This window comes from Echiichthys vipera (assembly GCF_963691815.1).
Source record: "Echiichthys vipera genome assembly, chromosome: 10".
Classification (NCBI taxonomy): Eukaryota; Metazoa; Chordata; class Actinopteri; order Perciformes; family Trachinidae; genus Echiichthys; species Echiichthys vipera.
The window spans coordinates 30,071,787-30,087,945 of NC_139835.1; the positions used below are offsets into that span (position 1 = coordinate 30,071,787).

At 42.5% G+C, this 16,159-nt stretch overlaps 1 protein-coding gene across 1 annotated transcript; it reads right to left on the bottom strand.

Annotated features, from left to right (window-relative positions):
* Positions 1 to 690: 690 nt before the first annotated feature.
* esd (esterase D/formylglutathione hydrolase) lies at positions 691 to 7,325 on the bottom strand. Its single transcript, XM_083921527.1, has 9 exons — positions 7,229 to 7,325; positions 5,702 to 5,776; positions 4,710 to 4,801; positions 4,276 to 4,374; positions 3,833 to 3,957; positions 3,626 to 3,745; positions 2,007 to 2,105; positions 1,580 to 1,747; positions 691 to 863 (listed from the first exon to the last, which is right to left on the bottom strand). The coding sequence occupies exons 2-9, from the start codon at positions 5,767 to 5,769 to the stop codon at positions 783 to 785; spliced, it is 852 nt and encodes a 283-aa protein (XP_083777653.1). The 5' UTR covers positions 5,770 to 5,776; positions 7,229 to 7,325; the 3' UTR covers positions 691 to 782.
* Positions 7,326 to 16,159: the final 8,834 nt, after the last annotated feature.

A 16,159-nucleotide genomic window follows, 5' to 3' on the forward strand; every position in this document is an offset into this window, starting at 1 on the left:
TATGTCATAAAAAGTCATAGTATGTCATAAAAAGTCATAGTATGTCATAGAAAGTCATAAAAAGTCATAGTATGTCATAAAAAGTCATAGTATGTCATAGAAAGTCATAAAAAGTCATAGTATGTCATAAAAAGTCATAGTATGTCATAAAAGTCATAGTATGTCATAAAAAGCTTACTAGAAAGGTTATCCTAGGACTGATTTAAGCCTTTTTTGCACATATATTTGGACTTATTTTTTACTTTTTCATTATGGTGGTCAGCACTGTCGCCTCACAGCAAGAGGGTTCCTGGTTTGAATCCCTGCTGGGACCCTTCTGTGTGGAGTTTGCATGTTGTCCCCGTGTCTGCGTGGGTTTTCTCCGGGTTCTCCGGTTTCCTCCCACAGTCCAAAGACGTGCAGGTGTTCGGTTCATTGATGACTCTAAATCACCCGTAGGTGTGAATGGTTGTCTGTCTCTGTGCGTCTCTATGTGTCCTGTGATAGACTGGCGTCCTGTCCAGGGTGGACCCCGCCTCACGCCCGATGTCAGCTGGGATCGGCTCCAGCCCCCCGCGACCCCGACAGGGACAAGAGGCTGAAGATGAATGAATGAATGAAACTATACTGTGACTTTGTTATGACTCATTTCTTATTTGAGATTTCAGTGAGTGCTGTTTAGACTGAAGGCACAGACACTTGTTCTTTTATTACAGAATCAGTTTAATAGGGAACAGCTGATGTTATTGCACTAAATTCTGCAGGAAGTCGAGTGATTGGTGGACTTCTTCTCAGGTGGCAGTTCAGGCGTTGAGGAACTTGGCGTGGTGCTTGATGTGATCGTTCATGAAGGAGTAGATGAAGAAGTAGCTGTGGTCGTAGCCCTGCAGCAGGAAACACACTGTCAGGCTCACACTAAACACAACTCTGATCAAGTCTGAACAGTTGGTCCACGCTCTGCTCTGATCCATCCGAGAGTCCAAATCAGAGACTAAGGGCGCACTCACACTGTGCCTCCGTACCGTGCTCAAACACCCACGGCTAAAGTCTGGTTCCTTTGACCAGTTAGTGCAACCGTACTGCGTCTAGGAGCGGCACGATTGCCGTCCACGGCCCGTTTGGGAGAGGTGGGCTATAGTAAAGCACGTTTGCACATGTACGAGCACGAGCGTGCGCACGTGTACGAGCGCGAGGCCTACGGCGGTTCTGAGGTCATTTCCTGTGCGCCTGTTGGGACATAGAAAAAAGAAGGAGGGACCATGCGCGGACATTTAAAACAATGGCGGTGAAAGGTTCACGTTGGTGTGATGCGGAGGTGGAGTGTTTACTGCAGATTTGGTCGATGAAAAGGTTCAAAAACAGTCGACAAGACGCACAAAAACTCCGAGGTCTACGGAAAGATCTGGAAACAAAGCCACGCATCGCCATGACGTCATCAATGCGTGTGACGTGTTACGGCGTGATGACGTATAGGCAGCAAGAAGCATTCTCCGAGGCCCAGGTAGTGTGAGTACAAACGAGCCTGGAGGGGGGGACAAGGACCCTAAAGCACGGGGCACGGTACGGAGGAACAGTGGGAGTGCGCCCTAAAGTTACTTACCGGCTGCAGTCTGAAGACCACGGGGATTTTCTTCTCGGAGCAGACGGCGATCAGGTTGTCGGGCAGCAGCTGACTCGCTGACAGGAACTGGTCCTCGCGGCCCTGATCGATGAGGACGTCGAGCTGAGGACCGGAGTATGACGACGCCAACACGGTGGCATCGTATGCCTGGAAGAGACCAAGAAGAGAGCGGAGAACAGGTTCAAACTTTCAAGAACTTATGGCATGACGGCTTTACTCCTGTGGCTGATGTTAGCATTTTGTGGATCAGTCTGGAAAAATGTTTGTGATGTTTCCAGACTTTTATCTCACTTTCCAAAATAAAATATAATATTAATACAAATCAAAACAAGTTCACTAACACAACACAGACGACCTGGAGATGACATGATTAGTTCTTTGTGACCACGGTCTGCAGGACTCGTACCTCCCACGTGGACCTGTCCGAGCCCAGGTATCCTGAGAAGGCCTTCTGTCCCCAGGGACACTGCATCGGGTTACAGATGGGGGCGAACGCAGACACCGCCTGCAGGAGACACACCAGCATATGAAACAGCTTCTTTGGACAAGTCTGTGCACGCGTACAAGGCTCTTCAGGAGCATATAACGTATATTTATACTGTGCATGGGAACCACAGACTAAAGGGGCCTTCTGTGTCAGATCACCATATCAATGTGTCACTTTGAATGCAATTATAGCGCTATGATGGAAGGACACATCGATGGAAGCAGAAAAAAGCAACTGAGTGCATCGATCCGTTCAATAAAAGTCATTTGAGATTAAAAAAAAAATCATAATTATGAGATAAAAAGTGAAAATTATGAGATTTATAAACTAAATTATAAGATAAAAAGTCGAAATCTGAAATAAAGGGTCATAAATAAAAGCTTAAATGTTATTATGACATTTTAAAACAGTTTTTTTTGTCATACCAAGGAAAATGTACTTTTCTTACGGGTGGAAATGAGCTTCAACAGTCCCACTGTGAGGATTCAGTCTCAGATTTCTATATTTAAATAATATTATATTCTAATATTTAGTCTTTGAATGAATCAGTGAGATCTAGTTCCACCATTCTGAATTCAACACCAAACATTTTACCACATTTTTTGCTCATAATTGTCGTCTTTTGTCTCACGAAGGCAAAATTACACAGAAATAAGAGGCGTAGAAACCACAAACTCCAGGTCCAGGTCCTCCAGAAACCTCTCTGCATCCAGTTTTTTAAATGATTATTTATATTGTGTATTTATGTCACGTTTGTTTGCGTCACATGTTAAAAACAGTTCCTCCCTTTTCATTTTGTGTGCTTGTTGTTTTGTTCATCTACAGTCTCATCTCATCTCATCTTCAGCCTCTCATCCTGGATCAGGTCTCGGGTGCAGCAGCTCCAGCAGGGGACCCCAAACTTCCCTTTCCCGGGCCACATTAACCAGCTCTAACTGGGGGATCCTGAGGCGTTCCCAGGCCAGTGTGGAGATCTAATCTCTCCACCTGGTCCTGGGTCTTCCCCGAGGCCTCCTCCCAGCTGGACGTGCCTGGAACACCTCCCTAGGGAGGCGCCCAGGGTTCATCCTTACCAGATGATCCTGAACCACCTCAACTGGCTCCTTTCAACACAAAGGAGCAGCGGCTCTACTCCGAGTTCCTCACGGATGCTGAACTTCTCCCCCTCTCTCTAAGGGAGACTCCAGACCCCCTCCTGAGGAAACACATTTCGGCCGCTTGTACCCGCGACCTGGTTCTTTGGGTCCTGACCTGGACCTGGTTCTTTGGGTCCTGACCCAGCTTTCATGACCACAGGTGAGGGTAGGAACCAGGACCGACTGGTAGAGCGGTAGATATGTACAGTATTGAATGTATGAATACTTAAATAATCCACTGATTAATATGATTGTGTGTATATTTTACACTCGTGATTGAATTTTACTGCGAATAGAGTTTGAAATAAAAATGATTTCACCCTCACTGTGTTGTTTGATGTCTAACTCTCCCCTGAGGTCGTATTCACACTCACATACACCTTGTCGACAGATAGGCAGTACCTTGTATTTCCCAGGGTTCTTCAGGGCACAGATGAGCGCCCCGTGGCCGCCCATGGAGTGCCCGCTGATGGACATCCTGTCGGGGTCGGCGGGGAAGTTGGTGTTGATCAGTTTAGGGAGCTGAGAGAGAGCGAGAGTCGAGATACTTAATCATCTGAGCGTAAAGTTAAAAGGTGAGTTTTCAGACGAACGTAAAAACCGACGCACCTCCTCTGTGATGTACGAGTACATGCGGTAGTTGGTCTTCCAGGGGTCCTGCGTGGCGTTGACGTAGAACCCGGCTCCAGTGCCAAAATCCCAGTTCTCATCCTCCCCCTCGATGTTGCAGCCACCTGATGCATGATGGGAAACAGTCAGAGGCATCTAAAGCTGCAGAGTTGAGCAGTGAAGCAGTGAGGAGGGTTTTTGGATCCTGTCACTTCTTCACTTGGATGAACACAGTGGCTAACGAATGAATGACCGACATTAGCGAGAAGCTAACGTTTAGCTGCCTACAGCACAGAAAACAGAACCGTTGAAAGCAGGAAGCCTCGCAGGTCTTCCCAAAAACAGAGACAGTGAGATACTCGTGTATGTGTGTGTGTGTGTGTGTGCGTGTGCGTGTGCGTGTGCGTGTGTGTGTGTGTGTGTGTGTGTGCGTGCGTTCATACGTGGGCTGGTGTCCGGTGCTACGATGATGATGCCGTGCTCTGCAGCAGGAACCTGACTGCCGGCTTTGGTGATGAAGTTCTGCTCCGTACACGTCAAACCTGCAGAGAAGAACCAACGCTGATGATCTGAGCTCACGATGATTAAACCTGGGTTTTTGTTTTTCCTGTCAAAGACACATTATCTTTGTTTAGCACCATTTTGGATCAGATTATTAAACTTTGTTCAAGGTAACTGGTTCGATTAGATCGACTTTGGTTTTTATTTAGTTTCTGCTGACTAAAAATATTTTGCACTGCTTCTTTTCGTTTTATTTCTATAATAATGGATCTGAACCTGTGGGCGGAGTCACTGCACAGTTGCCTTTTCTTTCATTCTTTCTTTCATTAACTCCCTCGTTCATTCCTCTCTCTCTGACGTCAGGCGGCACACTCACCAGAGAGCCAGTACATGACGGGACATTTGTCCCCGTTCTCGGCCTTGGGAGGCAGGTACACCGCGAACTTCATCTTACACTTGAGCTCAGCGCTGCACGGAGGAAACACAAACACATGTGCATTTAAACCTTCGCAGGTGTGTGTGTGTGTGTGTGTGCAGGTGTGTGTACAGGTGTGTGTGTGTGTGTGTGTGTGTGTTATTGTGCAGGTGTGTGTGTGTGTTTATGTGCAGGTGTGTGTGTGTGTTTGTGTGCAGGTGTGTGTGTGTGTTTGTGTGTGTGTTATTGTGCAGGTGTGTGTGTGTGTTTATGTGCAGGTGTGTGTGTGTGTGTGTTTATGTGCAGGTGTGTGTGTGTGTTTGTGTGCAGGAGTGTGTGTGTGTTTGTGCGCAGGTGTGTGTGTGTGTTTGTGTGCAGGTGTGTGTGTGTGTGTGTGTGTGTTATTGTGCAGGTGTGTGTGTGTTTGTGTGCAGGTGTGTGTGTTTGTGTGCAGGTGTGTGTGTTTAGGTGTGTGTGTGTGTTTATGTGCAGGTGTGTGTGTGTGTTTATGTGCAGGTGTGTGTGTGTGTGTTTGTGTGCAGGAGTGTGTGTGTGTTTGTGTGCAGGTGTGTGTGTGTGTTTGTGTGCAGGTGTGTGTGTGTGTTTGTGTGCAGGTGTGTGTGTGTGTTTATGTGCAGGTGTGTGTGTGTTTATGTGCAGGTGTGTGTGTGTGTTTATGTGCAGGTGTGTGTGTGTGTTTGTGTGCAGGAGTGTGTGTGTGTTTGTGTGCAGGTGTGTGTGTGTGTTTGTGTGCAGGTGTGTGTTTGTGTGTGTGTGCAGGTGTGTGTACTCTACAGCGGAATTGTCTGGTCTCTGTAAATCATAAATAAGTCATAGAGTGTGGTCTATACCTACTCTGTAAAGTGTCCTGAGATAACTTTTGTTATGATTTGGCACTATGAATAATTGAATTGCATTTATACCTTCGCAGGTGTGCGTGTGTGAGATCTCACCTGTCATGTTCGAAAACCTTCTGGAAGCCACCAGCGCACTTGTTGGAGGACACTTGTGTGAGAGCCATCTCTGATCTGTGGAGGGATGGCAGCAAACTGAATCTCATATCATCCTAAATGACTTATCTGCATTTATTTACTCATTTCAAACTGGGAACGCACGCACGCGCGCATACACACACACACACACACACACACACACACACACACACACACACACACACACACACACACACACACACACACACACACACACACACACACACACACACACACACACACACACACACACACACACACACACACACACACACACACACACACACACACACACACACACACACACTGTTATCTCAGGAGCAAAGGTGAAGCATTGCATTGTGGACATTTTATAAAAAAGCTGCCACATATAGTTATTATATTATTTAGTTGTTACTTACATTGATCACTTAAACTTTGTTAAATCAAACTAAAATCACGGTGTTTAAATATGATGTTGTGTCTTCCACAGGCGGGTAAATGTACGAAAGAAAATCTTTCCATCACTGTATATAATAATATATAATAATAATATATATGATATATATAATAATTCTCAATTATAATAACAGAGAACTCTGCTCTCTCTACCGTTTGATTTGTTCTATATATTATTATTGTTATAGTATATTTTGCATATTTTGTTTTGTTGTATATAGCATTACTGTTTATTGTTTATAGCACACTGTGCGCTGTATATATACACCATGTTATACACTACTATAATTTCCCTCGGGATAAATAAAGCTTCTTGAATCTTGAATGTTTATATTGGACTCTATGCATGTTAAGTACAAAGTGTTTAATTAACTGACCCACTGCTGCTGTTACACAATAATTCCCCAGTCTGGGATCATTAAAGTCTTTCTATTCTATAAAGTTTAGGTCAGAAATACTTTAAATGACTTGTTAAACATTGTTTTTGCAATCTAAAAGTTGAATTTAGGAAACCAAGCTGCTCATATAGAGTCTTACACAGAGTCATTGTTTTTAGTAATGAATGAATCAGCAGTGAATTAATGCTGCACAGCTTTCAAACCCCACATGTGGACACTTTGCAGCTGCATGTAAAAATAGCACGGTTATACTAGTGACACTTAACCACGGGGAGTTGGCATTAAGTGAAGTTAGCATTAAGTTAAGTTAGCCATTATTAGCTAAAAAGAAATGAACTCTGCAGGTGACAGCGTTTCTCAAAATGCATCATTCATATGCCGAATTGCACAAAACATCTTCACACATACAAAAACATATAAACCTACACGTAAACACCTTTTGTACTTAATTTTTAAGCTAAATGAAGTTAAAATGGTGTTTTTTTCCAATGGAGTCTGGTGTAAAGTGTCCCATATCGTGCAGGGTAAGCAAATAAAGTTAGCTAGTGTGCTGTTAGCTGCTACATACGAGTGTTTGTTTGACGTTAAATCACTAAAATAACTTGTGAAGACGTAAATAAACAAAGTAGAAGCGTAATTCAGCGGTTCGTACCTTCGTTAAACCGCAGAGTTTGGTTGTAACTTGAGCTCAACTCGTCTTCGGTCCGGAGCGTCCAGAGTCCAGCGACGTCAGGGCGAACGTGGTGACGTCAGGGAGAACGTGGTGACGTCGGGGTGAACGTGGTGACGTCAGGGTGAATGTAAAGACGCTAGGGTGAACGTGGTGAAGCCAGGGTGAACGTGGTGACGTCAGGGTTAATGTAAAGACGCTAGGGTGAACGTGGTGAAGCCAGGGTGAACGTGGTGACGCTAGGGTGAACGTGGTGACGTCAGGGAGAAGCGTCACAGCATCGTACGTTCGAGACGTAATGCGTACGTTCGACCGTTAGATGGCGGAAGTGTTCATTAGAAAACTACTGTATTTCTCTTTTTATTTTTATTTAAATTATGAATTATTAGGTTATTTATTAAATTATTAAATGTAGGGTTAGTTTCTTATTTACAGGAAAAAAATAACAAGGTGAATTTTTATTATTTTAATACAATTTAACATTTTTTTCTGAATGTTTGACTACTTTTTCATTTTAATGTTTGTTTTTTAAATTAATTTACTATAAAAATATATAAAATAAAATACAACAATGTATGAAATAAAATGCGTATTGAGTAGTGAATGAAAAATATAAAATAAAAAACAAAAAATAATGTCAAAAAATGCAGAGCATAGAATAAAAAAATATTAAATAAAATACAAAAATGTATAAAATAAAATGCAGAGTATATAATAAAAATTAAAATAGTTCATCATAATATCAAAAATCATAATAGTTTTTTGTGTTCAAACGCAATATTTTTAATGTAAAATCACAAACCTTTGACAATAAAGTCATAATATTTTGAGAATAAAATCATTATATCTTTAGTGTAAAATCACAACATTTTAAAAATAAAGTTGGAATATTTTGACAATAAATTAGTAATATACGTGATAGTAAAATGATAATATTTCTATGAAACTATAAGAATAATGTCATACAATTGGTGAGATTAAATTAATATTAAAAGAATAAAATCATAATATTTTTATTTTAAAATCACAACATTTTAAAAGGTAAAGTTGTAATATTTTGACAGTAAAAGCCTCATGTTTTGAGAATAAAAGCATAATATTCTTAGTGCAAATCACAATATTTTATTAAAGTTGGAGTAAAATCATATTAGGAGAATGAACTCACAATATATTTTAATAGTAAATTACATATATTTTGAGAGTAATATCACAATATTTGGGTGATTAAAGTTGGAATAGTTTGACAATAAAATCCTAATATTTAGAGAATAAAGTCCTGATACGTTGAGAGTCACATTATAATATTTTAGAGATGAAACATGAGGCTGTGAATGTTCTCATGTGTCCAGGTCGTCGTTCTCCTCAAAGCAGCTTCAGTCCAAAGCAACTGGACTTGGTTATTTGTCAGGAAGACGTTTCACCTCTCATCCAAGAGGCTTCATCAGTTCATGTACACATCTGACCAGGCTGGGACTGGACCAGGACCAGGAACAGGCTGGGACTGGACCAGGACCAGGAACAGGCTGGGACAGGTCCAACTAGCTGGTGTGAGATCCAGGTATTTAACCTCTCACAAGGCCGATGATGTCACTGGAACCCTTTGTGCTCCAAGTGCCAACGCCCATCGTTAGAGTGGTAGTCGTTGGTGGGAAGTTGGTTTTGACTTCGTTAGTGCTCTATTGAGTCTGAACGACAGTCGTTGGCGTCACAGGAGGCAGTTGTGAACAGTTGCTCTTTGAGGTTGGATCGTTGAATGAAGGGATGAAAGGGCAGCATTGTAAACTGGAGAGAAGTGGCGTCTCAGGATGAAACGTGGAAATATTCAGTCTACTGTTCGAACTGTTCACGTCGTGCAGTCGTATACATGTAAAAATGTGGACAAAACTTTCCCCCTGAGAGAAAAACGTGACCTTTCATCAAAGAATAAGGATCAAAAAAACTTGTTTTTCATAAAAATAAAATCTCTAACTTCAGATAAAAGTCCCAGTTAGGCCTCAGAGACGTCTCCAGAGTCTCCTCGGAGTCAGCAGACGTGATGATGATCCCTGCGGGGTTCATTACGTCCTGTTTGAACACGTCTGCATCATTCATGTGTGAGGACGGAGAACGGGCCAGGAGACGTATCCTGAGGTATTCTGAGATCTAATCTGTGCTTTAATAATCCATGAGGAGCCGACTCCACTTATCAGTCTGTGGCTTCATCACAGTGAGACGCTCAATTACGTCACTTTAAACGTGTTTAACAGAAGCTTCCTCTTACGTCTGCACACACGAGTCAGAGGCCCCGCACTCCAAGAGTCTTTTTGTTGTGGTTTTGCATCTATTTTTAGTCATTTTGCATCTTTTTGTGGTGGTTTTGCATCTATTTTTAGTTATTTTGCATCTTTTTGTGGTGGTTTTGCATCTATTTTTAGTCATTTTGCATATTTTTGTGGTGGTTTTGCATCTATTTTTTGTCATTTTGCATCTTTTTGTGGTGGTTTTGCATCTATTTTTAGTCATTTTGCATCTTTTTGTGGTGGTTTTGCATCTATTTTTAGTCATTTTGCATCTTTTTATGGTGGTTTTGCATCTATTTTTAGTCATTTTGCATCTTTTTATGGTGGTTTTGCATCTATTTTTAGTCATTTTGCATCTTTTTTAGTGATTTTGCATCTATTTTTGGTAAGTTTGCATCTTTTTATGGTGGTTTTGCATCTATTTTTGGTCATTAAGCATCTTTTTGTGGGGGTTTTGCATCTATTTTTAGTCATTTTGCATCTTTTTGTGGTCGTTTCACATCTATTTTTGGTCATTTAGCATCTTTCTGTGGTGGTTTTGCATCTATTTTTGGTCATTTTTCATCTTTTTGTGGTGGTTTTGCATCTATTTTTAGTCATTTTGCATCTTTTTGTGGTGGTTTTGCATCTATTTTTAGTCATTTTGCATCTTTTTGTGGTGGTTTTGCATCTTTTTTTAGTCATTTTGCATCTTTTTATGGTGGTTTTGCATCTATTTTTAGACATTTAGCATCTTCTGTGGTTGTCTAGCAGCGGATGAATTTAAAAACCATAAAATGCCGGTGTGTGTCTGTGTGCATGGTGACAGCGTCTCATAATTACTGACCTCTGTGTGTGTGGACACAAGTGTCTAATGAGAAGATGAATAATAAATGGACATTTCCTGATTAACCGTGCAGAAGCTGGAGCGGCACTGAGACTTTCTTTCTTCTCCGAACGCAAAACAAGGTAAAAATTATTCATATTAAAGGAAACTAAATCATTTGGAGGCTTTCAAATGCAAACTTCGAGTCATTTGTCTTCATCATTTTTAGTTGTTAGTCAGTTTTGAGGCTTGATATCTTTTCAACTGGACATTTACATTAACTGTAACCTCCGGTACAGAGCAGGTACGCCTCAGAATAACTCTTCCAGTGTCACACTCCAGACTCCAGAGGTAAAAGTTGAGTTATTACCGTGGTGTGTGTGTGTCTCACAGACTGCAGACAGATGAACACTGTGTGTTTTACACCTGGACCTGCTCTGACATCAGTCCACTGCTGACCTGAGTCACAGCCTCCTCCACAGATCATCACGTGTGCATTAGGAGACGACGGGCCCCTGGGAACAGAGGAGTCCAAGGCCCCGCACTCCAAGAGTCTACGCTCTGTCAGTCATTCAGAGTCCCCTGGAGTTGTTTTGCAACCTTTTTTTTATGTTTTACTTCACTTTGTTGCTGTTTTGTGTCTATTTTTCTGTTGTTTTTCACCTCCTTATGGTCATTTTGTGTTTTTTGTCTTGTCTCTGGGATTGTTTGATTAATTAATTTGTCCTTTTGCATTTATTTCATGATTGTTTTGCATCTATTTTTCGTCATTTTGCATCTTTTTGTGCTGGTTTTGCATCTATTTTTAGTCATTTTGCATCTTTTTGTGGTGGTTTTGCATCTTTTTGTGCTGGTTTTGCATCTATTTTTAGTCATTTTGCATCTTTTTGTGGTGGTTTTGCATCTATTTTTAATCATTTTGCATCTTTTTGTGGTGGTTTTGCATCTATTTTTAATCATTTTGCATCTTTTTGTGGTGGTTTTGCATCTATTTTTAGTCATTTTGCATCTTTTTATGGTGGTTTTGCATCTATTTTTAGTCATTTTGCATCTTTTTGTGGTGGTTTTGCATCTATTTGTGCTGGTTTTGCATCTTTTTGTGCTGGTTTTGCATCTATTTTTAGTCATTTTGTATCTTTTTGTGGTGGTTTTGCATCTATTTTTAGTCATTTTGCATCTTTTTGTGGTGGTTTTGCATCTATTTTTAATCATTTTGCATCTTTTTGTGGTGGTTTTGCATCTATTTTTAGTCATTTTGCATCTTTTTATGGTGGTTTTGCATCTATTTTTAGTCAATTAGCATCTTTTTATGGTGGTTTTGCATCTATTTTTAGTCAATTAGCATCTTTTTATGGTGGTTTTGCACCTCCTTTTGGTCATTTTGTGTGCCTGTGTCATATCTTTTCTAAGTCTCCTTGTATCTCTTTATAAGTAACTTTGGGTCTCCTTGTAGACGTTTTGCATCGACTTTTAGATGTTTTACATTACTATGTGGTTGATTTGTGTCTTTTTATGGTAGTTTTAAATTTATGTTTAGTCGTTTTTAATCTCTTTGCGGTCAATTTGTGGGATTTTTGCATGCATTTTTTGTCGTTTGGTGTTTTTTTACCAACATCAGGAGCGTCAGGGCCGTGGGCCGGTCCCTGTAGGTCTCTTCAGTAATCTATCCACGGGAAAACACAAGAAAAGAAACCATTTAAGACAAAGCCACGAGCAGAGAGCGCTAATATGTGATTGGAACAGGATGTCACCATCTTATCACAGTCATGAAGCCTTTGATGCAGCATGCTTAGCTAATCAGATCGGAGCCGATGGAGGCTGCTGTCTGAGCTCAGCCTGCTAATTACATGTTCCACCATGTTAATCAAATAACATGCTATCACTTTAGCAGCAGGAGCCAGAGGGGGACGCAGGCTTTCACAGCGTCTCCGGCTTCAGGACACGGATAATAGATGTTTACCTGTCTCGTCCATTAAGCGTCCTGAGGCTTTTTACATGCTGTTATCAGCCAGTTCACGGACCTCGTTCCATGTTTCCTTCACGTTTACGGAACTTTTTCAATCAAAAGGACGACGCGGAGGAGATAATGGATCCAGTGGGGATAAGATTTGTGGCTCCAATTAAACTGTGAAAAGCTAATGTACGCTAAAAGTTACGAATCAGCTTTTATTTTAATGTTCTCTTTCTTTCCTTCAATCAAAACTACTGGAAGAGAAATACACTATAACTCAGACACCGAATGTTTTATTGACATTTGAAATAGTTTCATCCCCAAAAATGATTCAAACTTCATTTTGCAGACGTTTAAACTCTCCAAGGGTGTAAAGTTCTGTGTTTTGGGACCCATCCACCGACCCCACCTGCCTCCTTAAGAAGATATTCGCCGTCTTACACGACGTCCACTGCTTATAATTTGTGGAATAGACACAAAATAAAAAATGCATAAATTACGGCGCATTACTTTTTGTTGTTAAATGTATGAAAAAAAAAACCCCGGTGGATTGTTACTTCGGGTAGGGAATGAGTCCTGACCCCAAGTGAAGGACTTCAAGTACCTCGGGATCTTGTTCACGAGTGAGGGGACGATGGAGCGTGAGTTTGGCCGGAGAATCGGAGCAGCGGGGGCGGAGCTGCAGTCGCTCTACCGCACCGTTGTGATGAAAAGAGAGCTGAGGAAGACAAAGCTCTGGATCTACCGGTCAGTCCTGGTTCCTACCCTCACCTGTGGTCATGAAAGCTGGGTCAGGACCCAAAGAACCAGGTCCAGGTCAGGGCCCAAAGAACGAGGTCGAGGGTACAAGCTACCGAAATGTGTTTCCTCAGGAGGGTGGCTGGAGTCTCCCTTAGAGAGAGGGGGAGAAGTTCAGCATCCGTGAGGAACTCGGAGTAGAGCCGCTGCTCCTTTGTGTTGAAAGGAGCCAGTTGAGGTGGTTCAGGATCATCTGGTAAGGATGAACCCTGGGCGCCTACCTAGGGAGGTGTTCCAGACACGTCCAGCTGGGAGGAGGCCTCAGGGAAGACAGCAGTAAACACTCCACCTCCGCATCACACCAACGTGAACCTTTCACCGCCATTGTTTTAAAGGTCCGCGCATGGTCCCTCCTTCTTTTTTCTACGTCCCAACAGGCGCACAGGAAATGACGTGAGAGCCACCGTAGGCCTCGTGCTCGTACACATGCGCACTACCGTGCTCGTACATGTGCAAACGTGCTTTACTAAAGCCCACCTCTCCCAAACGGGCCGTGGACGGCAAGCGTGCCGCTCCTAGACGTGGTACGGTTGCACTCACACTGGTCAAACGAACTAGACTTTACCCGTGAAACCTGTTTGGGCACGGTACGGATGGACAGTGTTAGTGCGCCCTAACAGGCTGCAGCTTGGGGAAGACACGTCTACCGGACCTGGATGACACTAAGGGAGGGAGACACATGCAGGGAAACACAGACAGAGGGAGACAAACTCACACAGAAGGAAGAGAGGAGGGTACTGACAGAACCGAGTCTTGACAAGGAGACTGAGAAATGATCCGTCCAAAGTAAAAAAGAGTTGAAGACCAGGACCGGGATCAGACGTTTGGGTGCTAATCGATGCTGAGACGTCGATAAGTCATCAGCGTGGTGCGGTTTGGGTTCAGCGGCTGAGAAGGATCCTCTGAAACTCATTTGAATTGATTAGAGCCTGACAAACAGGATTAATGTGAGTGGCAGTGGAGTGAGGGCCGTCAGGAGATGATCAGTGGCCCCGGAAACACCGAGAGCCTTTCTACTGTGATCCTCATTCATCACGAGACGCACTCCAGTTAAATGAGTTCACTCTCAGTTCGCTGTGACGTTTACGTCCTGGGAAGATCTCACGCTCTTCCAACGATTTTTTACACTTAATTCAATTAGATTTCAGATCATGTTTAGTGATGTTTATTCAAACTCTGCTCACTTTTACTTGTATTTAGTGTTTTTACACAGTGGTATTTTTAGTCATTTTGCATCTTTTTGTGGTGGTTTTGCATCTTTTTTTGGTAATTTTGCATCTTTTTGTGGTGGTTTTGCATCTATTTTTGGTTATTTAGCATCTTTTTATGGTTGTTTTGCATCTTTTTTTTAGTCATTTTGCATCTTTTTGTGGTGGTTTTGCATCTATTTTTGGTTATTTAGCATCTTTTTGTGGTGGTTTTGCATCTATTTAAAATCATTTTGCATCTTTTTGTGGTGGTTTCGCATCTTTTTGTGGTGGTTTTGATTGTATTTTTAGACATTTTGCATCTTATTGATGGTCTCTGCTGATCGTGGTGGTGCCTGCTGCAGTGGTCCTGCATGACGCTTCCTGTCTGTCTCTCTGTCCATCCGTCTGTCTTTCTTCTCTTTCTCTCTTCTTTTCAGTGCAGACAGACGTCCGTCCCCCACAGAGCTGTTCGACGTTCCTGTCTGTTAAAGGGAAGGTTTTCAACGCCACTGTGTGCACGAGATTACTGAATTAATACTGTATATAATAACTAGGGAGGTGTTCCAGGCACGTCCAGCTGGGAGGAAGCCTCGGGGAAGACCCAGGACCAGGTGGAGAGATTAGATCTCCACACTGGCCTGGGAACGCCTCAGGATCCCCCAGTTAGAGCTGGTTAATGTGGCCCGGGAAAGGGAAGTTTGGGGTCCCCTGCTAAAGCTGCTGCCCCCCGAGACCCGACCCCGGATAAGAGGCTGAAGATGAGATGAGATGAGATGAATTATTACTATTTTTATTAAAGTTAGTGCGACTTGTTGCTGCTCATGGGGGAATTGTTGGCTCTGTGTAAATCATAAATAAGTCATAGAGTGCAGTCTTTACCTGCTCCGTGTGTAAAGTGCCGTCTGTTATGATTCGGCACTGTGAATAAAATAAAATTGAACTGATGCTTTGAGTTCGTTTCTGCTGATGAAACTTTACTTGAGGGGAATTTTTCACGCGTTTCCATAGTTTGGTAGCACCACATTTGAATACGGTCGGGCATTTTAACACGATTACGGCGTGATTTCATGGTTTAATGTCAACAGATTATTTTGAACTCATGTACACAGATTAAAGAGACACACACACACACACGCAGGGATCAGCTGGTTGAGCTCTAGTGAATCTGTTTTGAGGCAGAGCGTGAATATATTAGTTCATAAATAGTGCTGCAGGATTTATCCGCCTCACGCTGCCAGCACGACGTGCTCAATCCGTCAAAGCCAAATGTGTGTGACTTCACCACCACTCGTCTTAAATGGCTTCAGTTCTTTGGCCAGACGATTCTCGACAAAGCCCAGATTAAAGACACAGGAATCATATTCATGATTCAATTCAAAAAACGTTATTTGTCCCCGGGGGGACAATTCAGGGCACACAGAGCAGCAAATAACGACAGTGCAACTATACAAAAACATTTAAACCTATCAACAAGAATAAAGTGTAAAAGAAGAATAAGTGTCAGTGTCATGATCGTACATTTTAAAGCGGTGACAGCTTGAATTGATTGTGAGAAAAAAACGTGTTTTAACGTCTGAGTTTCTAAATACATCTCAGATTTGGACCTGCTCACTGGAAACTGATGCAGATACACAGTCACTGAACACGTGGTCAGCACTGTCGCCTCACAGCAAGAGGGTTCCTGGTTTGAATCCCGGCTGGGGCCCTTCTGTGTGGAGTTTGCATGTTGTCCCCGTGTCTGCGTGGGTGTTCTCCGGGTTCTCCGGTTTCCTCCCACAGTCCAAAGACGTGCAGGTGTTCGGTTCATTGATGACTCTAAATCACCCGTAGGTGTGAATGGTTGTCTGTCTCTGTTCGTCTCTATGTGTCCTGTGATAGACTGGCGTCCTG